The 23,255-nt window shown below is 41.0% G+C and overlaps 2 protein-coding genes across 6 annotated transcripts in view; one reads left to right on the forward strand and one right to left on the reverse strand.

Annotated features, from left to right (window-relative positions):
* The first annotated feature begins 6,659 nt into the window (after window positions 1–6,659).
* On the forward strand, window positions 6,660–10,933 carry LOC106580394 (L-serine dehydratase/L-threonine deaminase). The gene is made up of 7 exons (XM_014161399.3): window positions 6,660–6,766; window positions 7,424–7,590; window positions 7,932–7,971; window positions 8,125–8,356; window positions 9,259–9,486; window positions 10,011–10,135; window positions 10,251–10,933. The coding sequence occupies exons 2-7, from the start codon at window positions 7,432–7,434 to the stop codon at window positions 10,448–10,450; spliced, it is 984 nt and encodes a 327-aa protein (XP_014016874.1). The 5' UTR covers window positions 6,660–6,766; window positions 7,424–7,431; the 3' UTR covers window positions 10,451–10,933.
* Window positions 10,934–19,469: 8,536 nt separating this feature from the next.
* Window positions 19,470–23,255, reverse strand: part of LOC106580373 (putative E3 ubiquitin-protein ligase HECTD4) — a 72,020-nt gene continuing 68,234 nt past the window's right edge. For all 5 annotated transcript variants that reach the window (XM_014161358.3, XM_014161355.3, XM_014161357.3 and 2 more), the window contains one exon: window positions 19,470–21,591. In XM_014161358.3, coding sequence (XP_014016833.1) covers window positions 21,455–21,591 — 137 coding nt within the window. In that variant the 3' untranslated portion in view covers window positions 19,470–21,454. The remainder of the gene's footprint in view (window positions 21,592–23,255) is intronic.

The raw sequence follows: 23,255 nt of genomic DNA on the forward strand, positions 1-23,255 counted from the left end.
ATGGAGAATAAGAGCACCTCCTCCCAACTTCCCACTGCACTGAGGCTAGGAAACACTATCACCTCTGATGAATCTACAATAATCGAGAATTTCAATAAGCATTTTTCTACGGCTGGCCATGCTTTCCACCTGGCTAACCCTACACCGGTCAACAGCTCTACACCCCCCACAGCAACTTGCCCAAGCCTCACTCATTTCTCCTTCACCCAAATCTAGATAGCTGATGTTCTGAAAGAGCTGCAAAATACCTTGACTCCTACAAATTAGCTGGGCTAGACAATCTGGACCCTCTCTTTCTAAAATTATCCGCCGCAATTGTTGCAACCCCTGTTACTAGCCTGTTCAACCTCTCTTTTGTATCGTCTGAGATCCCTAAAGATTGGAAAGCTGCCACGGTCATCCCCCTCTTCAAAGGGGGTGACACTCTAGACCCAAACTGTTACAGACCTACAGTATATCTATCCTACCCTGCCTTTCTAAAGTCTTCGAAACCCAAGTTAACAAACAGATCACCGACCATTTCGAATCCCACTGTACCTTCTCCGCTATACAATCTGGTTTTCGAGTTCGTCATGGGTGCACTTCAGCCACGCTCAAGGTCCTAAACGATATCATAACCGCCATCGATAAAAGACAATCCTGTGCAGCCGTGTTCATCGACCTGGCCAAGGCTTTCGACTCTGTCAATCACCGCATTCTTATCGACAGACTCAACAGGTTTCTCAAATGACTGCCTTGCCTGGTTCACCAACTATTTCTCAGATAGAGTTCAGTGTGTCAAATCGGAGGGCCTGTTGTCCGGACCTCTGGCAGTCTCTATGGGGATGCCATAGGATTCAATTCTCGGGTCGACTCTTTTCTCTGTATACATCAATGATGTCGCTCTTCCTGCTGGTTATTCTCTGATCCACCTCTATGCAGACGACACCATTCTGTATACTTCTGGCCCTTCTTTGGACACTGTGTTAACAAACCTCCAGACGAGCTTCAATGCCATACAACACTCCTCCCGTGGCCTCCAACTGCTCTTAAATGCAAGTAAAACTAAAGGCATGCTCTTCAACCGATCGCTGCCCGCACCTGCCCGCCCGTCTAGCATCACTACTCTGGACGGTTCTGACATAGGTATTTGTAGTTGTCCACATATTCTAAGTGTCTGGTTAGACTGTAAACTCTCCTTCCAGACTCACATTAAGCATCTCCAATCCAAAATTAAATCTAGAATAGGCTTCCTATTTCGCAACAAAGCATCCTTCACTCATGCTGCCAAACATACCCTTGTAAAACTGACTATCTTACCGATCCTTGACTTCGGCGATGTCATTTACAAAATAGCCTCCAACACTCTACTCAGCAAATTGGATGTAGTCTACCACAGTGCCATCCATTTTGTCACCAAAGCCCCATATACTACCCACCACTGCGACCTGTATGCTCTCGTTGGCTGGCCCTTGCTTCATATTCGTCGCCAAACACACTGGCTCCAGGTCATCTATAAGTCTATGCTAGGTAAAGCGCCGCCTTATCTCAGCTCACTGGTCACCAAAGTAGCACGCGCTCCAGCAGGTATATTTCACTGGTCACCCCCAAAGCCAACTCCTCCTTTGGCCGCCTTTCCTTCCAGTTCTCTGCTGCCAATGATTGGAACAAATTGCAAAAATCACTGAAACTGGAGACATATCTCCCTCACTAACTTTAAGCATCAGCTGTCAGAGCAGCTTACCGATCAACTGTACATAGCTCATCTGTAAATAGCCCAACCAACTACCTCATCCCCATATTGTTATTTATTTTTTGCTCCTTTGCACCCCGGGTTTCTCTACTTGCACATTCATCTTCTGCACATCTATAACTCCAGTATTTAATTGCTAAATTATAATTATTTTGCCACTATGGCCTATTTATTGCCTTACCTCCCTAATCTTACTACATTTGCTCGCACTGTATATAGACTTTTCTATTGTGTTATTGACTGTACGTTTGTTTATCCCATGTGTAACTCTGTGTTGTTTGTGTCGAACTGCTTTGCTCTATCTTGGCCAGGTTGCAGTTGTAAATGAGAACTTGTTCTCAACTGGCCTACCGGGTTAAATAAAGGTGAAATACATTTTATTTTTTTTAAACATAACATTCTGAGAACCATGTTCTTAGAGCTTCTTAGAACATTCTAAGAATGTTATTTAAAAACATATACATTCTGTTCTCAGCGTCAACAAAACTCTCTATCCTCTATCTTGTTAAGTGTGTTCAGGTGGGTTGGCTGCGCCCACTAATTGGCGACACCTCATCTTATTGATTCCTTGTTTCCTTTGAAATGGGGTCTGCTTGACTAGACAAAAATTAACATCTTTATAGAAGTAAAAAAAACATGGCATGCTAGCTCCATCCTGGTGGTGCAGTGGACTAATTCAATGGATGGAGAACAGAAGATCATCGGTTTGAATCTCACTGACGCTATGTCACAATGAAAAATAAATGTGTTTGCATGATTAGTGCCTAAGCAAATTAATTTTAAAATAGTTAATCTAAGCTAGCAGTGTTATTAAAAATCTAATTGAAATATGTTCTCAGAACATTGTTTAATTACCTTTAAATAACCTATAATTTCTGTTCTGACCCTGCTGGTCATCTATGAACATTTGAACATCTTGGCCATGTTCTGTTATAATGTCCACCCGGCACAGCCAGAAGAGGACTGGCCACCCCTCATAGCCTGGTTCCTCTCTAGGTTTCTTCCTAGGTTCTGGCCTTTCTAGGGAGTTTTTTCCTAGCCACCATGCTTCTACACCTGCATTGCTTGCTGTTTGGGGTTTTAGGCTGGGTTTCTGTACAGCACTTTGTGACATCTGCTGATGTAAGAAGGGCTTTATAAATACATTTGATTGATTGATAGATTGATTGTTCTCAGAATGTTAATAAAACCTCCTAGGACAACTTTCAGGGAACCATAGTAAAACGTTCTCAGAACCTTCCTGCCACCTCAAAATGAAGGTTCCCAGAACAGGAAAAAATGTCACTTCCGTTCTCAGAAAGTTTTTAAAAAACATTCAATTTTTCTTATCAGGAAGCGTATGGCTTCATTACCCAAAACCAATGGGAAACCAAAAATGTACGTTCCCATAACTTCCAAGGAACCAAATGTACTAGTTGGGTTCTGTTTTATGTCGGCTAACCATACCAAACATAACATGTCATACTAATCTGAGTGTCACAGATTTACGATTACTATGTTATGTCTACTTTTTGAGGCCAGGCTGCAAAATTATGCTCCTCAATGGAAATTGTGGATAGAGCTTTTTTCCTTTATATGCTATCCACAATCATAATGTTCATAACATTGATAATCATCCACTATCGACAACAATTGAAATTGTCTACAATTATGCAGGCATGTGCTTTTGGGCATAGTTTTGAAGACAAATGCATTTATGGATGTTGAATTTACTAACCACACACAGGAGGTAACCCAAAATAAACGTTCATTAATGGCCATTAGGCCTATTACCGTTTCAACACTCCGTTATTTGATTTTTAAAGTGGATAAAGCAGCCTGCACTGGCCACCAGAGGACGCTGCCAGCCATACAACTTGTCGACATGTTGCACAGTATATGTCTATGTCCTGAGCCTGACTGGCCTCCCTCTCATTTTGCCATCCTGTGTTTACTGCAGTGATTAAAGTTCAAGATAAAGTTAGAATTGGGCTATGCCTATGTGATAACGAAAGCCTTAAAACATTTGCCTCTGAGGAATTACAGACAGTTAGAACTTAACATTTATAAAATATGCTTATAGCCTAATATAAAATTGATTGGAGTAAAGCAATATTCAACCTCCCCATTGCATAATTCAGAGGGATTCAGGTTAAGCATGGCTTGTCTAACACCGCACAACAACGCAGACCACACCTTGAGTGCACTCCACTCGGTTATCTAAAGTCGGACTCAGTTATCTAAAGTAGGCACTATCTGTCCTAATATTCTTTTGACGTAAACACTCGAGGAAAACATTAGGTAAACATCCTAGTTCTGATTCTGACTCAGCATTTCAGTTCACAACGTTCAGACATCTAGCTCAGCTCAGACATCTAGGTCGGCAAAAGCCTAGTCCTACACACATGCAGTCAGGCCTAATCACTTAAAGGTGGACAGAAATCAGACTGAACATTAATTTTCATAAATGGTTTATGGAACTGTTTGCGCAATGTATGCTCTCGGACTTTCCTATAAATATTGAAACTAAAACGATGCGCGCACCATGGAGAGATCACAAGGCATATTAGATCACTTTTTACGGTCTCTTGGGATCATTACAAAGGTAGCCTATAATATACAATCAGTCAGAAACTTTGACATATTGTTTTATCAAATGTTCTCATCATGGGGACAGTACTTTACAGCATGCCAATACGTTATCTTTTTTTCAATTAACCTCTCCAGACGCACGTGAAACGTGAGCAGCTTTTACCTAGTTCGAACTGCACATGAAGAGTTGTGATTTTAGACATTGATCACGTCTGCACCAACATGTACATTTTTCCAAGGTTCATCGTGAGATACTCAAGCATTTTATGCTGAGACAGAAAGTGCTTTGTGGAAGACTACATTTGTGTGCGTAATCGTTGGATAGCGTGGTAGCTCTGTTCGTTTTCCATTATTTAGGACAATAGAATAACTTTAATTCAATATTTTTATTTTGTTTAGAGGTCCATGCATGATATAACGTTAATGATAATGCTTAGGTCTAAAATATGTAAGTGCTCTGTGATCGCAATTAGTTAAATAGTGTAGGCTACAGCAATGCATTTCTTAAGTCTTTAATAGCATGATAGAGTCTATTTAACTTTGTCGTTTTGCGCTAGGCAATTTTACAGTGAGTTATACATGCGGACAGCGAGATTAGGGGTCATACAGATCATTCATTTATTTATTTTCAGCAAAAATGTATCTGAATATACTTGGGTTTTTCCAACAATTCAGTGCCTTTTGAGAAGTGTATCTTGGTATCTTTTAATTTCAGCTGATTTTAACATTCTGTCATAAAAAGCACGTTCGACAGGTTTGACCATAACAGATTTGATGATATCATCTTAAATCAACCATAAATCTCCTTGTGACAGGGGGAATGGTAGCTGTGTGCAACAGGGTGGCAATTGAATGCAAGTGTAGCACATGAGGATGTGTGAAACATACTCCTCAGCCTGAATTGTCCCCACTTGTGCCAGCAAATAGCTAGCTTTTCACATGGCTCAGACAGGTAAACCCCTTCATCGGGGCAGCAGTGGCGGTTCTATACCATTTCAACTGGGGGGGGCCAAGCTGGGGCCAGTTGTACTGTTAGAGGGGCCAGTTACATTAGACGTTATTGTTGTCGTATCGTTTTCTTCACTGCATTAGCAGGCAAAAGACCATGTTCATAATCATTAGTGTTCCGCGTTGCCACTGTCTAATAACGGATGTAAAAAAAGAAAGATGGCAAAAATGTGTTATGTAAAAATGATTTCATACTCCACATTTAGGGGGGCCACAAGGGGGTCCAAAATTGTTGTCACAGGGGCACTGGCCCCCCCTGATTAAGTGGGTTAAAATAATGTAAAACAGCAGTATTTTTGCACTTTAGCAAGTCTTTATTCATTTAAAAATTCAGATTGATTTAATTCTCCATGTGGTCTATATTAATGGTCTATATTAAAGGGCACCAATGTAATATAGCAGGCTTTTAAAATGCAATATTGGTGCACAATTTCTACTTAAAATATCAAAGGGATGCAAAAGGTTTAATGCCTATACTCTCGGGCTTCTCTTTCGACTCCAAGCCGGATCAGTCAGGTTTGAGTCGTCAACATGACATTTGCTGTCGCTGAGCAGAGGCCACTCGCCTAGATGTGTTCGCAGGTTCGACCGAACACAGTCAAAACAGTCGCGACTCTTTTGGTAATGACAATGATATGGACCCCTGCAGCAAAGCCAGCGCAGCCAGAGGACACCGTGTAAAAATGGTCTTTACACCCACGTTTAAATAATTAGTTCAGTAATTTATTACACACTGTCAATAACGTAAAATGTGAATACAACTAAAGCAAGGGACATAAAAACGTGCATTTGTGAATACAAGCAAGATACATTTCCTTCTGTATTGGGTATTCTCCTGCTAGGGAGTGGAATGTAATTTAATGTTGTTTCCATTATCCAAATTATGACCATCATTTTAGCAAGAGCCTAGTATTTTTGTAGGCCTATCTAGGATTATTTGATAATGCATGATGTAAGTTAAGGTGCCCATTAATTAAGTTACTACAGTTCATAGCCTGTAGGCCCAGCAAATCTAAATATAATATATCATAATATGCAGGACAGTTAATACAGATTTGCTCTAATTTCCAAAGACATTATGTTTATCCTATTTTTCTTAAATGTATCGGTGATCATATCGGTTAATCAATTTGAGTACATCACCATGCTAGCTTAAAATCAATACATTTAACAGAAATGTACAATATATTATGTTGTCTTAGAACTTATTAGGGGAACGGGGTGTGACAAAAGCTCTAAAATCCCCACCTGTCTAGTCTAGGGAAAGTGGGCGTTGTGTGACATCAGAGGAGTGCCCAGCGGTGATTGGTTGCGGAGGGAGGTCCCCGCTGCCTAGTATGAATAAATCCATCTTCTATCTCTCATCAGTAAAAGCTCGACTGGAACTGTCTATTGTCTCACTTGACCTGACTGTTGAGAAGTTTGCATTTTACCCTGAAACAGAAGTCTACTAAGGTAAAGTGAAACTTTACTTTGATTGTCTTGGTCTTAAAGCCTGCAATATATGTGCTTGTTTGGATTGTTCATATTTTCTATTTATAGGGTCTGTTATTGAAGCAATTGTAAAAGCTTTGGAAGAAAATTATAATATGCCTACATAATTAATTTGATGTAAGAAATATTATTATATTTAAGTACCTATTATAAGCACCTATTTTATTTATTTTTTACCTGTATTTATTACACAGTTTGTAATTGTCTTAGAGAGGCAGTCTTCTCCCTTGCTTGCTCATAGGTTTTTATTGATGTTCTTTCTGTAGTACTAATAGAGTGATATTGAACTCAACCTTTAATGTGGGGGATGTTCATTGATGTGGAGCTCTTCCTCTAATGCTTGTATCCACTGCTGATCTTTCTCTGTGAATTAACACTTAAATGTAGCCTAGCGGTTAAGAGCATTGGACCAGTAACCAAAAGGTTGCACATCTGTCTATGTGCTCTTGAACAAGGCACCTTACCATAACTGCTCTGGATAAGAGCGTCTGCACAATGAGGTGCATGAACACAAGAGTACATTCATGTTAAGCTCTTCCTCCACAATTATTGGAAATGTATGAATTCATGTGTGTTCACACTTGTAACACATGAATGAATCAACTTGTCTGTCCTCAGCTAGAGAAATGAACAACCCAGAGGAGAGAGCTCTTCACATGGCCACCCCACTGAGGGAGAGCCTTGCCCTGACCAAAATAGCAGGCACCACTGTCTACCTGAAACTAGAGTCATCCCAGCCCACAGGATCCTTCAAGATCAGGGGCATTGGACACCTTTGCAAGACAGTGAGTGAATCACCCATACCTACAATCTTAGGCTCATGAGTTCGGAGAGGAAAAGGATGTGGAGTGAGGGGGTGCTTGTGATAAGATGGGCTGATGTTGTTGTGCTAGAATGCATGTTAGGGGCCCCAGCAAAAGAACATGGGGTGTGGATGTACAGGGGAATCGTATATAGCATGTTCCCAGTAGGACCAGTCCAGACCAGTTTGAGGAGGTCAGTCTAAACACTGGACATGTGACTAATTTGATTTGATTTGATATTTTCAATGTGGGGGCCCTTGAGTTCTTCTCATAAAGGGGAACAGAACTGTGAGTCATATCATGTGCTCTTTGTTGTCTTTCAGTGGGCTGAACGAGGCTGTGAGAGATTTGTCTGTTGTTCAGGTGAGTAATCAATCCACTTAAAAATCTTTGTCACAATACAAGAAGCATAACATATTATCTCAGAAATCTATATGCTTATGGGATCTTTCAGCCAAGCACTCTCCGTATAGTATCCGTTTTCCTAAAGTGGCCAATGTCATTTCTCCATCACAGGAGGAAATGCTGGTATGGCGGCTGCCTACTCTGCCCGTAAGCTTGGGGTACCTGCCACCATTGTCGTGCCCAGTGTCACCCCGGAACCAACAGTTGAGAGGCTGAGGGACGAAGGCGCCGATGTGGTCATTCATGGCAAGGCGTTGAATGCGTGCATTGAATATGGACAACAGCTTGTGGCCAACAACCCTGGATGGATCTTCATCTCTCCCTTTGATGACCCTCTCATCTGGTGAGTTACAGATACCATATCAATACACTTCATCTGGTGAGTTACAGATACCATATCAATACACTTCATCTGGTGAGTTACAGATACCATATCAATACACTTCATCTGGTGAGTTACAGATACCATATCAATACACTTCATCTGGTGAGTTACAGATACCATATCAATACACTTCATCTGGTGAGTTACAGATACCATATTAATACACTTCATCTGGTGAGTTACAGATACCATATCAATACACTTCATCTGGTGAGTTACAGATACCATATCAATACACTTCAGCAACATCAGTGTTGCTCTATTTCCTGTGAATGTACTGGTAGTAATAGTCAAAGTAAGAGTGTCTTCCATGAAATAAGGAAAGCTGATAAGGGATAAGAAACATTCAACTCTATTCCAATCCAAATGAAACTTTGCGTGGCATATTTTCTTGTATACATTTATTATGCGTAGTATCCTGAGTGTTACCATGCTTTACTGAGTAAAACTTGTACATTATTCTCTGTGCAATGATAGGATGATTGGCAGAATCTATGAGGATATCTTATTGTGCATTTTTGTGCTGCAGTTAACAAGAGGGATTGAAGATAGTCTAATTCTACAAGATTACTGAACCCTCATGGCAGCCAAATGTTTCTGGTTAATTTCACAGCCAAACACTAACTATACACTTCAGCTGAATAGACTTCAATGTTATCAGCAGCATTATAGCAGAACTGGCAGCCTTTTCTTGTCTCATGAACGATTAACAACAAAACTTATTCCGAAAGATTGTTAGTGTTCCATTCCAGTCAACATAGAACTATGTATACAAAGCAGAGTCTAAGGACTGCTTTGCAATGTACCATAAAATGTATTATGAATGAAAAGTAAACATTTTTTTTTCAATGTGTTTGTAGGGAGGGCCATGCGTCTCTGGTGAAGGAGATGGAGTCCCAGCTGCAGGAGAAGCCTGGGGCGATGGTGTTGTCTGTTGGAGGTGGAGGCCTCATGAATGGGGTTGTCGAAGGACTGCGTCGCGCCGGCTGGGACAATGTTCCAGTCGTAGCGATGGAGACCATGGGGGCACACAGCCTCAATGCTGCTATAAAGGCTGGGAAGTTGATCACTCTGCCTGAGATCACAAGGTAAGAAATCGTAAGAGTCACACTCACACCGAGAGACCAGGATCTTTATTTATATATTTCACCTTTATTTAACCAGGTAGGCCAGTTGAGAACAAGTTCTCATTTACAACTGCGACCTGGCCAAGATAAGCAAAGCAGTGTGACACATACCACAACACAGAGTTACACATGGAGTAAACAAGCGTACAGTCAGTAACACAATAGAAAAAAAAGAACGTCTATATACAATGTGTGCAAATGGCGTGAGGAGGTAGGGCAATAAATAGGCCATGGTAGCAGAGTAATTTTCAATTTAGCAAATGAACACTGGAGTGATAGATGAGCAGATTATGATGTGCAAGTAGAAATACTGGTATGCAATAGAGCAGAAAAGTAAATAAAAACAATATGGGGATGAGGTAGGTAGATTTGGTGGGCTATTTATTTATCTCTTTAACATTACAGCCAAACAGTCATATGTTAGCACAAAAAAAGAAGGCAAAGCCGTATGCACAACAACAATTCTATCATTTTCATCTACACAGCATTGCCACAACGTTGGGCCTGACAAGAGTATCTGCACAGACCCTGAAACTTGCTGGCGAACATACCGTTTACTCCGAGGTGGTCACAGACCAGGAGGCTGTCAAAGCTGTCGAGCGCTTTGTTGGTGAGTATCACAAACAGTAGGCTAGACCTGTGTAGAGGATCATATGATTACTACTGTATACCTAAAAAAGCCCACAAGCCTCTCTGATTCTGAATTCCTCTTCCTCCATCCCCAGACGATGAGAAGGTCCTGGTGGAGCCTGCGTGTGGCGCTGCCCTGGCAGCTGTGTACTGTGACATCATCCCCAGACTGCAGAAGGAGGGCAAGCTGGCGCAGGACCTGGGCCCTGTGGTGATCGTGGTGTGTGGAGGCAACAACATCAGCATGGAACAGCTCCAGAAACTGAAGCAGCAGTTGGGCATGTCATCTAGCTAGGCAGGCAGACAGACGGCTTTGGGTTCTGCTGACTCTTTCTCCATCACTCCATTCCCCAGATCGTTCCAGCTTTATCTCCCCATCTCCATTGTGCACTACCAATATGTGCATCTGATTATGAGTCATGAACACCATTGGGTCAAATCATTCCAGACTGTGTGCAGTATACTCCTGAAAGGGCATGACTGGCTGAAGGATGAACTGACTTTTGATTCAGCAATAGCTTACGGTTAAGATAGAAAAGCATTGAAAGGCATTGATAGGCATACAGTCTACTGCTCTGGCAGTAGTAGTCTTTCAATTGAATAGCCTAGATGATTAACTTCTTGGTTTAAAATTAACCAAGTAAAGTTGTATTGTTGTTTGTATTTAGCATGCTTTATGTTCATGTAAACTATACCATTGGTTGTATTTTCTTCAACCTCTTTTGTACTGTATGAGTGATATTTAAAAATAAATATAATTATACACATTTTTCCTGAATATCCTGTCTGGAATACCATTTTCTATAATCTGTGTTATGAATTTACTATTTAGATTCTGGTGAGGCTTCTTTCTACTGTGCAAATAAATAAACTAAAACGACAAACTAAATGTAACGAAACTAAACGCAACTAAAACTTCTCATATCTACAGTATTTTTTTTCTATTATTGGATGAAATTCTGACCAATAGCCATATCAGATATTAAATGCATCTAATTGACCAGTCATATGGTTCACGTCAGCGCAGGGGTTCAATCCTAAAGATGATATGGTGAGGTTGGGAGATATTCATGCACTCAGCATTTGAAGGCCTTTTATTTTGGATTTATTTTTATTTAACCTTGATTTAACTTGGCAAGTCAGTTAAGAACAAATTCTTATTTTCAATGACGGCCTAGGAACAGTGGGTTAACTGCCTTGTTCAGGGGCAGAACAACAGATTTTATACCTTGTCAACTCGGGGATTCAATCTAGCAACCTTTCGGTTACTAGTCCAACACTCTAACCACTAGGCTACCTGCCACCTCTTCTACCGGCCTGGCCTATCAATGACCTCCTGACCACCACTGTGGAACACAAGTGGCTCTTTGACTGGTTTACGTTATTGTACCAACGTTTCAACATACCATGCAAGATGGACTAACCATGCCAGTTGAAATGGAATTACTGTAATTACATTGTCTTATAAAGGAAAATTAGGTGACAACCAGTTCTGGTATGATGTAACAAAACTGTCTCGTAAGAAGGCATGTTACGCTGTTGTTCCCAAAACAATGTTTACATGTCTATCTTAACAGTTATGATAATCAATATTATCTTAGACAGTTGAAGTCAGAAGTTTACGTACACCTTAGCCAAATACATTTAAACTCAGTTTTTCACAATTCCTGACATTTAATCCTTGTAAAAAGCCCCTGTCTTAGGTCAGTTGGGATCACCACTTTATTTTAAGAATGTGAAATATCAGAATAATAGTAGAGAATCATTTATTTCAGCTTTTTTTTCTTTCATCACATTCCCAGTGGGTCAGAAGTTTACATACATTCAATTAGTATTTGGTAGCATTGCCTTTAAATTGTTTAACTTGGGTCAAACGTTTCAGGTAGCCTTCCACAAGCTTCCCACAATAAGTTGGGTGAGTTTTGGCTCATTCCTCCTGACAGAGCTGGTGTAACTGAGTCAGGTTGGTAGGCCTTCTTGCTAGCACACGCTTTTTCAGTTCTGCCCACAAATGTTCTATAGGATTGAAGTCAGGGCTTTGTGATGGCCACTCCAATACCTTGACTTTGTTGTCCTTAAGCCATTTTGCTACATCTTTGGAAGTATGCTTGGGATCATTGTCCATTTGCGACCAAGTTTTAACTTCCTGACTGATGTCTTGAGATGTTGTTTCAATATATCCACATCATTTTCCTCCCTCATGATGCCATCTATTTTGTGAAGTGCACCAGTCCCTCCTGCAGCAAAGCACCCCCACAACATGATGCTGCCACCCCTGTGCTTCACGGTTGGGATGGTGTTCTTCGGCTTGCAAGCCTCCCCCTTTTTCCTCTAAACATAACGATGGTCATTATGGCCAAACAGTTCTATTTTTGTTTCATCAGACTAGAGGACATTTCTCCAAAAAGTACGATCTTTGTCCCCATGTGCAGTTGCAAATCGTAGTCTGTCTTTTTTATGGCGGTTTTGGAGCAGTGGCTTCTTCCTTGCTGAGCAGCCTTTCAGGTTATGTTGATATAGGACTCGTTTTACTGTGGATATAGATACTTTTGTACCTGTTTCCTCCAGCATCTTCACAAGGTCCTTTGCTATTGTTCTGGGATTGATTTGCATTTTTTGCACCAAAGTACGTTCATCTCTAGGAGACAGAACGCGTCTCCTTCCTGAGCGGTCTGACGGCTGCGTGGTCCTATTGTGTTTATACTTGCGTACTATTGTTTGTACAGATGAACGTGGTACCTTCAGGCGTATGAAAATTGCTCCTAAGGATGAACCAGACTTGTGGAGGTCTACAATGTTTTTTCTGAGGTCTTTAGATTTTCCCATGATTTCAAGCGAAGAGGCAAAGAGTTTGAAGGTAGGCCTTGAAATACATCCACAGGTACACCTCCAATTGACTCATGTGATGTCAATTAGCCTATCAGAAGCTTCTAAAGCCATGGAATTTTCCAAGCTGTTTAAAGGCACAGTCAGCTTAATGTATGTAAACTTCTGACCCACTGGAATTGTGATACAGTGAGTTATAAGTGAAATACTCTGTCTATAAACAATTGTTGGAAAAATTACTTGTGTCATGCACAAAGTAGATCCTAACCGACTTGCCAAAACTATAGTTTGTTAACAAGAAATGTGTGGAGTGGTTGAAAAACGAGATTTAATGACTCCAACCTAACTGTATGTTAACTTCCGACTTCAACTTGATCAGTCAGGATTTGGTTCAGGTGTCCTCTAAGATCCCTCAATTTACAGGGTCATAAAACCCTTACAAATTACTGAATTTCGTGTTGCCCTTGATAAGATGGTGCACATAAGGGAAGGCACTTTTAGAGGTCACTGGCAAATTATCAGAATAGCGTAGTCTGCCCATTGAATATACAGCTTTAGGCTATTTGTCAAATATAAATGGTAAAAACCGTTGACATAATATTGATATTGAAGTACACAGATAGTTACACTTAGTGAGAACATGCTTTGGCCTTGTTGTTCCTCTAATCTTATCTGTGTCTCTGCCTGAGGTGAGGAGCTTTTGCAGAGGGACCACACTGGAAGTCTTAAACTTGTATCCCCCTTCCCTCATCCAATTGGCTGATTATTGAGGGCTGTGACCCAGTTCTGTTTCCTCATTGGCTGGCAGATTTTTAAAAAGGAGGTGATCAGCCAACTGTGTTAGGGGAGACTATAAGGATACTGCTGACCAAAATCTAAAACTGACCCTAACCAAATTTTAACCAATTCTGAAATTAAATATCGGTTTGCAGGTCAGGAGTGTCCATATAGACCCTCTGAAGACAGGCTTCCTTCCCCCTGTTAAATGACCCAAAACACCTTAAGAGTCCCAGGCACAAAACATTCTCAGAGTTCCTCACATGCAGCCCAAGATACACGCAGTCTGGGATTTATATAGTATGTGACAGGTCACAATGTGTAGTGTACCAAGGGTGGAATGGGGGTAGGTGACTGAGGAGAGGCACAGATCCAGCTGGAACTGGCCCGGAACTTGTTGCTCTGAAAAGGGGTCTGGTTTATAGCAGACTGGGGTGATGTAACACATGTTTGAGTTGGGACTAGGGCCCTTGCATAAAATAAGGAACCCGAACACCCAACCTTTCACAATAGTCTGTGGGACCACAAGACAACCAACTTTATCTTTCAACACCCTTTCAGTAAAGGTTTTATTTGTCTCACGCGCCGAATACAATGGGTGTGGACTTAACCGTGAAATGATTGCTTGCGAGCCATTATAAGAAAAAGAAAAACAGTAACATAAGAATGGAGCTATATACAGGGAGTATCAGTACCAGATCAATGTGCAGGGCAATGAGGTATTTGAGGTAGATATGTACATGAAGGCAGGGTAACATGATTAGGCATCAGGGTATATAATAAAATAAAGAACAGAGTAGCAGCAGCATATGAGTGTGAGCATGAATGTGTGTTTGTGTTGTCGGTATGCGTGTGTGTATATACTGTACACTACCAGTCAAAAGTTTTAAAACACCTACTCATTCAAGGGTTTTTCTTTATTTTTACTATTTTGTACATTGTAGAATAATAGTGAAGACTTCAAAACTATGAAATAACACATACGGAGTCATATAGTAAACAGAAAAAGAGTTGGCATTCTCTCAACCAGCTTCACCTGGAATGCTTTTCCAACAGTCTTGAAGGAGTTCCCACACTCTTTTATTTCACTCTGTGGTCCGACTCATACCAAACCATCTGAATTTGGTTGAGGTCGGGGGATTTTGGAGGCCAGGTCATCTGATGCAGCACTCCATCACTCTCCTTCTTGGTAAAATAGCCCTTACACAGCCTGGATGTGTGTTGGGTCATTGTCCTGTTGAAAAACAAATGATAGTCCCACCAAGCCCAAACCAGATGGGATGGCGTATCGCTGCAGAATGCTGTGGTAGCCATGCTGGTTAAGTGTGCCTTGAATTCTTGGCTGGTGACACAGACAGTGTCACCAGCAAAGCACCCCCACACCATAACACCTCCTCCTCCATGCTTTACGGTGGGAACTGTAACAATTTGGACTCCAGACCAAAGGACACATTTCCACCGATCTAATGTCCATTGCTCGTGTTTCTTGTCCCAAGCAAATCTCTTCTTCTTATTGGTGGCCTTTAGTAGTGGTTTCTTTGCAGCAAATTGACCAGGAAGGCCTAATTCACACAGTCTCCTCTGAACAGTTGATGTTGAGATGTGTCTGTTACTTGAACTCCGTGAAGCATTTATTTTGGCTGCAATTTCTGAGGCTGGTAACTCTAATGAACTTATCCTCTGCAGCAGAGGTAACTCTGGGTCTTCCATTCCTGTGGCGGTCCTCATGAGAGCCAGTTTCATCATAGCACTTGATGGTTTTTGCGACTGCACTTGAAGAAACATTCAAAGTTCTTGACATTTTTCGTACTGACTGACCTTCATGTCTTAAAGTGATGATGGACTGTCATTTCTCTTTGCTTATTTGAGCTGCTCTTGCTATAATATGGACTTGGTCTTTTATTGATAGCATCACTGGTACTTCCTGTTTGAGCTTTTGATTGTAAACAGGAAGCAGTAGAATAGCGTCATGGTCAGATTTGCTGAAGGGAGGACAATGGAGGGCCTTATATGCTTTTCTGTGGGTAGAATAAAAGAGGTCTAGAGTTTTAGCACCCCTAGTGGCGCCGGAGATGTGTTGGTAAAATTGAGGTAGAATGGTTTTAAATCTCCCCTCGTTAAATTCTGCCCACCAGAAACAATGCCTCTTGGTGAGCAGTTTCTTGTTTGTTTATGGCCCCATACAGTTCGTTGTTTATGAAGAGACATACCCTTCCGCCTTTGGACTTGCCCGAGGCCGCTTTTGTCCGATCGTGCCACTGCAATGATGTGTGAAGAAAATCATCAACATTTTATCTGCTAGAATAGCATATGCCAAACACACATCTAAGCAAAGACTGGAAAATGAAGTTGATTTACGCTAAGATTAAATGCCAGTGAATGTGGCTGGCGAAAAAACACTGCACGGTCAATATCACTATTTTTTGTCCTCAAGATAAATCACTCAAAATTGTATATAAAAAATATACACTGGATCAAATTTCAAAAGGATCCTTATGTGTGTATGCCTTCATGATGATAGAAGCATAATGACATAGAAGTAGTTTTTAGACTATTTTATTTCAGTGGAAGGAGGCAGTTTTTCAATGTCCCAAGTGCTGCTCAATCAACTCCAACGAGAATAAATCAGAATAAAATTATACATTTAAAAGAATATTTACATATTTTCTTCATAAAATGTTATCTTATGTATAGTCTTTTTATGTTAAATACTGCACTTTTTATACGAATATTGACTGTTTTCTGTACGTCCTCAAAGTAGTTTGAGACCTCAGAATGTGACATCACCTATTAAGAGGGCTCTTCTCTTCCACACATCTCTCATTAAAGATATCAAAACAAAATACAGAAATGCAAGGAAACAGAAGAACAAGCAAATCATTGCGAAAGTGACCTCTGTTAATATACTGAAGAAGTACACACTTCAGAAGTATGCCCAGACGATGTTGGGTTTTTCAAATAAGAGAGTGAAGTTGGAAGGGGACCTTTGCTTTTTTCTGACAAAGGAAGGGAAGCAGAACAGAAACAGAAATCAAAAGGAAAGTGAAGGATTTCTTTCTCCGTGATGATGTAATTCGTATAACGACCGGCCGCAAACAAACCATCACACGACTAAAGAACAAAATGCAGAAGAGGCTTTTGACTGACACAATGAATAATCTGCATAGGAAATTCCTGTCTGAGGAACTAGGCCACTTGTCCTATACCTCCTTCTGCCGCCTCAGAACATTTGTGGTTGTTACGCCCAATGACACTGATTGTGAAACTTGTCAGTGCAAAACCCATGACAATTTACAGTTCATGGCAAATTCTTTTCACAGCCTTGGGCTTTTGTCCACCAAAAACCTTGAGGACATGGTTGACTCAAGTATGTGTGACCAGAAATCGAAGCTATGTGCTTATGGTGAATGTAAGGATTGCTTCCTCACCACTCATCCAACTCTGAAACCTCCTGGGAATGTAGAAGTTCCTCTGACACAATGGAGAAGATCCAAAAAGATGAAGAGAAGTGCTCCATGATAACCGTGAAGAGGGAGGTCACAATAACAGAAACTGAACTGGTCAGTCAGTTTCAAGATAGACTCGCCAAGTTTAGGCAACACATCTTTAATATCAAGTGGCAATACTGGGCCTATAGGGAGCGTAGGGAGAGTCTGAAGAACAAAGAATGCTTGCTGCACATTGACTTCAGCAAAAACTATTCATGCAAATACAGTCAAGAGATCCAGTCCGTGCATTTTGGAGGATCTCACCAGCAAGACACTCTCCACACTGGAGTGCTCCACACTGCTACATACCAACCACCAATTGCTTTTTGCTCCATTTCACCATCACGGAGACATGATCCACCTGCCATTTTGGCCCACCTTGATGCTATGTTGAAGCAGAAGTACCCTGATGTCAAACTTTTTCATTTCTTTAGTGACTTGCCGTCTACACAATGCAAGCAAAAAGGGAACTTCTACCTAATTGTCACAGAACCACATAAACAAGGTTTTCAAGAGGTCAACTGGAATTTCTTTGAGGCCAGACACAGCAAGTGGGCACCAGATGGGGGTTGAGGGGCCCTCAAGAGATCTGCAGATAGAGCAGTGCACCATGGAAAGGATATCCAACATGCACAGGCCCTGTACACTGTCTTAAACGGCCCTAACTCCTCTGTGGAGATGTTATTCATGTTGTTGAGGCAAGAGTAGAGGTAACCCTCCTTCCTCCCAATACACACATACATACATTTTTCTTGTACAGTAGCTGGTTGAGTATTGAAATATATAAGGTGTTTGTTACTCTTTATATCTTATCATATGCTATCTCTTCTCACCTCAGATGCCTGCCTTAGATGCCATTAAAGGAACGATGAAGATTCATCAGGTTGTCAGTGTCTCACCAAGCCAGATAAAATACAGGGACATTACTTGTCTCTGCAAGAAGGATAGTGGCATGTTGGACTGTCTTTGTTTTCAGCTCAAAGAGGCAACTCTGGGTGACCCTGCAGCGTCTAACCAGCTCCCTGCATCTCATGACAAGCATGACACCATATGGCGACCTGGCTCTATTGAACTTAATCACGTAGGGGAGTGGTGTGTTGTCAATTATGACCATGAAGGATACCCTGGCATCATCATGGATGTAGAGAAACATCACATTAAGGTGAAGTGCATCAAGTCCAAAGGAACATATTTGTTGGTATTCTGATGGACAGATCATTTGTCTGATGCCAGAGCTACAGGCTGTTAATAAACGCTCTGTGCAGATGGAAAAATCCACCTGGAAGTATGTGGAAGAGCATTTGGGGTGAAAGGGGGGAGAGATGGAAAGACGGGGCGCCAGAGAGGGGGGGAGGAAGAGAGAGACAGGAATGTGTTTTAATGCTAATTCCAATGATTTTGTACCGACAAAGTATTTTTGAGTTGTTTTTCACAATGAATATGTAACTAAATAGCAGTTCCAATGTTGTTACTACATGTATTACTACGTAGATATCTATTCAGTGTTCAGTATTCAGTATTCATGTTCTGTCCCGTTATAGCTGTCCACCCTGTTACCTTTGCATCTTGTTCAAATTAATTCAGTTACATTGTCAAATATCAAGAATTTGTGTCATGTATTTTAGAGTAAGACACGGCCAACACCACACAATTATAAACTTGGATAAAATATAATTAATACCTGTCTCAATTTAGAAAGATAAGGTGCATATTAGATGAAGTTCTGTATAAAACCACACATTGTTTACGACATCTGTTATTTCTTTAGAATTTGGCCTGAACAAATGGACAGGGTTGACAAGGGGACACAAAAGCTTTATGAAAATGTAAATATTATTAAAATAGTCCAATGAAAGTAATTAAAGACAGTTAAGTGCATGTCCGTAACAGGGTGGACATATATGGCTGATTCACTGAAAATGTGTTTATAATTATCTAACTCTAAGTGCTGGAGCTTGGCCAACATTTTCTACAAGTCTAATATTTCCTTTTTATAGTAAAACATTAAAGGAATACAAATTCTGAAATAAAAATGTTAAATGTTGCATGGTCCAAATGGCACTGTTTTGTGATATTGACCCTCAAACAGAAAAAAATATCAAATATTGATGTGACTTAATCCTTCCGCTTAGCCTCCTTGGGCGCATAGGGTGTACACCATGTGTTTTTCCTGAGTGTGTCTCCTGACACTAACACAAGAGAAATAAGTGAACAACAAGACGATTACATCAAGAAATGTTTTATTGTGACACAGAAATCTCAAACGCCATCTTATTCTTTACCCCTCTATAATCCATTTTAGAGATCTGTGTTATGTTTCTGATGTGCAGAGGTAAGACAGTAAAAGTTAAGTTAATGCAAACATAAATAATTGTAATAAATATCAAGTAAATGTACAGCACACATTTTCTTATCGCAACACCCCTTTGTATGAATATGTCCATTTTAATGGTCTATTCTAATCCTCCAAAAGGAGGTAAGAACAGAAAGAGAGTGTCCTTGTTAGCAGCGATTTACCCTTTTAAAGAACAAAACCAAACTAATTTGGCAAGCAATCCAAACATCCATCTTAAATATTTTGTGGTAGCTGTCATTGTGTTCAAGTCCCATCCAAGTCAAATGGCTGTTTAACTCACACAAGAAAACATGTTTCACCATGGAGTAGAAGAGAATGAGCGATAGAATCCATCTGAGTTCCAAGACATTAAGGTGACATATAACTAGTCATTTCATTGGTAAAATTGTTAAAAAATAAAACCCAAACAAACTGGATATCCAATAAAGAAGACCCTAGATATATAATTTTTATAATCATATTTTTTTCCCTGGAAGAATAGCACAGAACAAAACAAAACAAAAAATTTATTGTTGAAGTGAAGCAGTAATTTAAAAAAAACTGCCATCAAATATAATGTAGAAGTCTATTTACATGTTTTCTTCTGTGAAGTCTTTACACAGCTGAAACATTTTGGTTATGGGTCAAATAAAACAAACAAAAAAGCAGCAGAACCACTGCTCATTCATCACAGGAAATATATAAAAAGGCTAGACCCCCTGGTGAGTGGATTGTGTGTGTTTGGCGGGGGGGATTCGGCGCACATTCAGTAGCACACAAGCAGTGTGGGAGGGCAGCTCGGGATAACAACATCTCCCTCAAATTTCACAAAGCAACACAAGTTTCGCAACCTGAAATGCAAGTATAGCAGACCTGGCAACCCAGAAAGCCAGACTTGACAACCAGGTAGAGCTTTAGTCTGTTAGTCAACTTCAGTGTACCTGACCTTACCCTGCTGCCACGGCTACTAGGATAGTTTCAAAACTCAAAACTGCAACCTCACATAATAGATTAATATGACTTTTTACAAGACTTATATACATACCCTCTTTATAGACTTAAATCAACCATATTCACTGGATATATAGGCTGATAGTTAGTTTTGTCTTTTAGCAGTCCATCTTTACAGGCAGTAACTATATAATGTCATATAGAGTGCTTGTCAACGTTTGACTGCAGAGAGCTGACCTGGTAAAAAAAATCATAGAGTTCCTTTTAGATATTAAGCCTTGATTCCAGAGGAATATTTTGAGTTTCCTTTTCACACAGAGCCTCTTGAGGAGGTGCTTGTGGTAAAGGCATGCCTTAGAAAGAATACCCTCTGGAAGGCTGGGAGGGAAGCAGTAAGAACTAAGCTTAGAAGACCACACCAAGTCCTCTGAAAGAGGGATGGGGAGAAAAGTGAGGGGAAATAAGGTGGAAGAGAGAGTAACTTTCCCTAGAATCAAAAAGGGTATGTGCCCTGTCGCAGGTGCCTCCCACTATGTGTGTAGTGATCGGTGAGCTCACTGCCACTCCAAAACAGAAGAGTTAACAACGTTAGTGTCAAGGAAAGTGGGGTTGAACTCCCCTACATCAGCTATGAAAAAAACAGTCAAAACAACACCCCTGAAATGCTCAACCTGATTAGAATGTTTTTGAAATTAAGCACGGGCACAAAACAAACATAAAACAAGTAGAAGAAAGAAAAGCTTCAGTGTCTTCTTGGTGAAGCAGGTTGGCCCTCTGTTCTGTGGGTAGTTCCAGGAGAGGGTGGAAGTAAAGTTGGGCAGGAGAGGGGTTGAGAGGGTGGGGCTGTATGGGTAATAAATAGTAGGGTTGGTGTTGAAGCTGCATTTATATGGAGGTGGTGTACTCCATCCATCAGGGCCCTTTAGCCGCTGAGAGGGTCTTCACGGTAGTGGATGGCGTAGCGCAGCTTCTCCAGCATCACATCCAGGGAGCTGTACTGAGGCAGCTTCACCATAAACATACAGGTCTCCACCCGGATGTAGCGAGAGTCTGGCGAACCTGGCAAACACCCAAATAGATAAACATACCGTATGAAGAAAAATACTCTTAAAACATTAAATGTAATATTTACATTTTAGTTTTTTTTGTAGGACACTGGCTTCTTACTTTATCATAATAAAAAAAAAATATCAGTTGCAAGGACGTGAAGAAGTTTTGTATTGCTTATGTTTTTGCTATTGTGAACTCGTGAAGTTGTACATACAACAGCCGGATCGGCTAGTCACGGTAAAACATAGATATGTTTTACTCGTGTTTCTATTCCTTTGCTACTACTAGTATGTAATTGACATTTGGCACTAATTGCAGGTGGAAATGTTACATGTATAATATAACCTTTAAAACATTAAACATCTGCAGAAAGAGTCACTGCACTTCTACTATGTTCAAATTCTGTTCTGCTGAGAGTATTATGTGCAGTCTGGAAAGTAATTTTCCATCAATTCCATGTTCTCCATGTCAATAATGGCCCATAGTATGATTGTTATTGCCTGGAACAGAAGCAGGCTGTCTTGTTTAGGGACACTAACCTCTAATCTATGGAAGCTACTGCACTCATCAATCTAGTTTTACTGTTCATACTGTTGTGGTTGGAGTCTGACATTGGTTAAATTCTTTTGTTGTTGTCTAAAATATACTGCTCAAAAAATAAAGGGAACACTTAAACAACACATCCTAGATCTGAATGAAAGAAATAATCTTATTAAATACTTTTTTCTTTACATAGTTGAATGTGCTGACAACAAAATCACACAAAAATAATCAATGGAAATCCAATTTATCAACCCATGGAGGTCTTGATTTGGAGTCAGACTCAAAATTAAAGTGGAAAACCACACTACAGGCTGATCCAACTTTGATGTAATGTCCTTAAAACAAGTCAAAATGAGGCTCAGTAGTGTGTGTGGCCTCCACGTGCCTGTATGACCTCCCTACAACGCCTGGGCATGCTCCTGATGAGGTGGCGGATGGTCTCCTGAGGGATCTCCCCCCAGACCTGGACTAAAGCAACCGCCAACTCCTGGACAGTCTGTGGTGCAACGTGGCGTTGGTGGATGGAGCGAGACATGATGTCCCAGATGTGCTCAATTGGATTCAGGTCTGGGGAACGGGCGGGCCAGTCCATAGCATCAATGCCTTCCTCTTGCAGGAACTGCTGACACACTCCAGCCACATGAGGTCTAGCATTGTCTTGCATTAGGAGGAACCCAGGGCCAACCGCACCAGCATATGGTCTCACAAGGGGTCTGAGGATCTCATCTCGGTACCTAATGGCAGTCAGGCTACCTCTGGCGAGCACATGGAGGGCTGTGCGGCCCCCCAAAGAAATGCCACCCCACACCATGACTGACCCACCGCCAAACCGGTCATGCTGGAGGATGTTGCAGGCAGCAGAACGTTCTCCACGGCGTCTCCAGACTCTGTCACGTCTGTCACATGTGCTCAGTGTGAACCTGCTTTCATCTGTGAAGAGCACAGGGCGCCAGTGGCGAATTTGCCAATCTTGGTGTTCTCTGGCAAATGCCAAACGTCCTGCACGGTGTTGGGCTGTAAGCACAACCCCCACCTGTGGACGTCGGGCCCTCATACCACCCTCATGGAGTCTGTTTCTGACCATTTGAGCAGACACATGCACATTTGTGGCCTGCTGGAGGTCATTTTGC

The sequence above is a fragment of the Salmo salar genome, chromosome 20, assembly GCF_965601325.2.
Source record: "Salmo salar chromosome 20, fSalSal1, whole genome shotgun sequence".
Classification (NCBI taxonomy): domain Eukaryota; kingdom Metazoa; phylum Chordata; class Actinopteri; order Salmoniformes; family Salmonidae; genus Salmo; species Salmo salar.

Excerpts from the sequence above, each read along its gene's own strand:
- LOC106580394 (XM_014161399.3), top strand. The coding sequence starts at position 7,432 with ATGAACAACCCAGAGGAGAGAGCTCTTCACATGGCCACCCCACTGAGG. Across the intron at positions 7,972-8,124 it reads GAGATTTGTCTGTTGTTCAG|GAGGAAATGCTGGTATGGCG; the intron begins GTGAGTAATCAA and ends TCTCCATCACAG. Across the intron at positions 9,487-10,010 it reads ACTCTGCCTGAGATCACAAG|CATTGCCACAACGTTGGGCC; the intron begins GTAAGAAATCGT and ends TCATCTACACAG.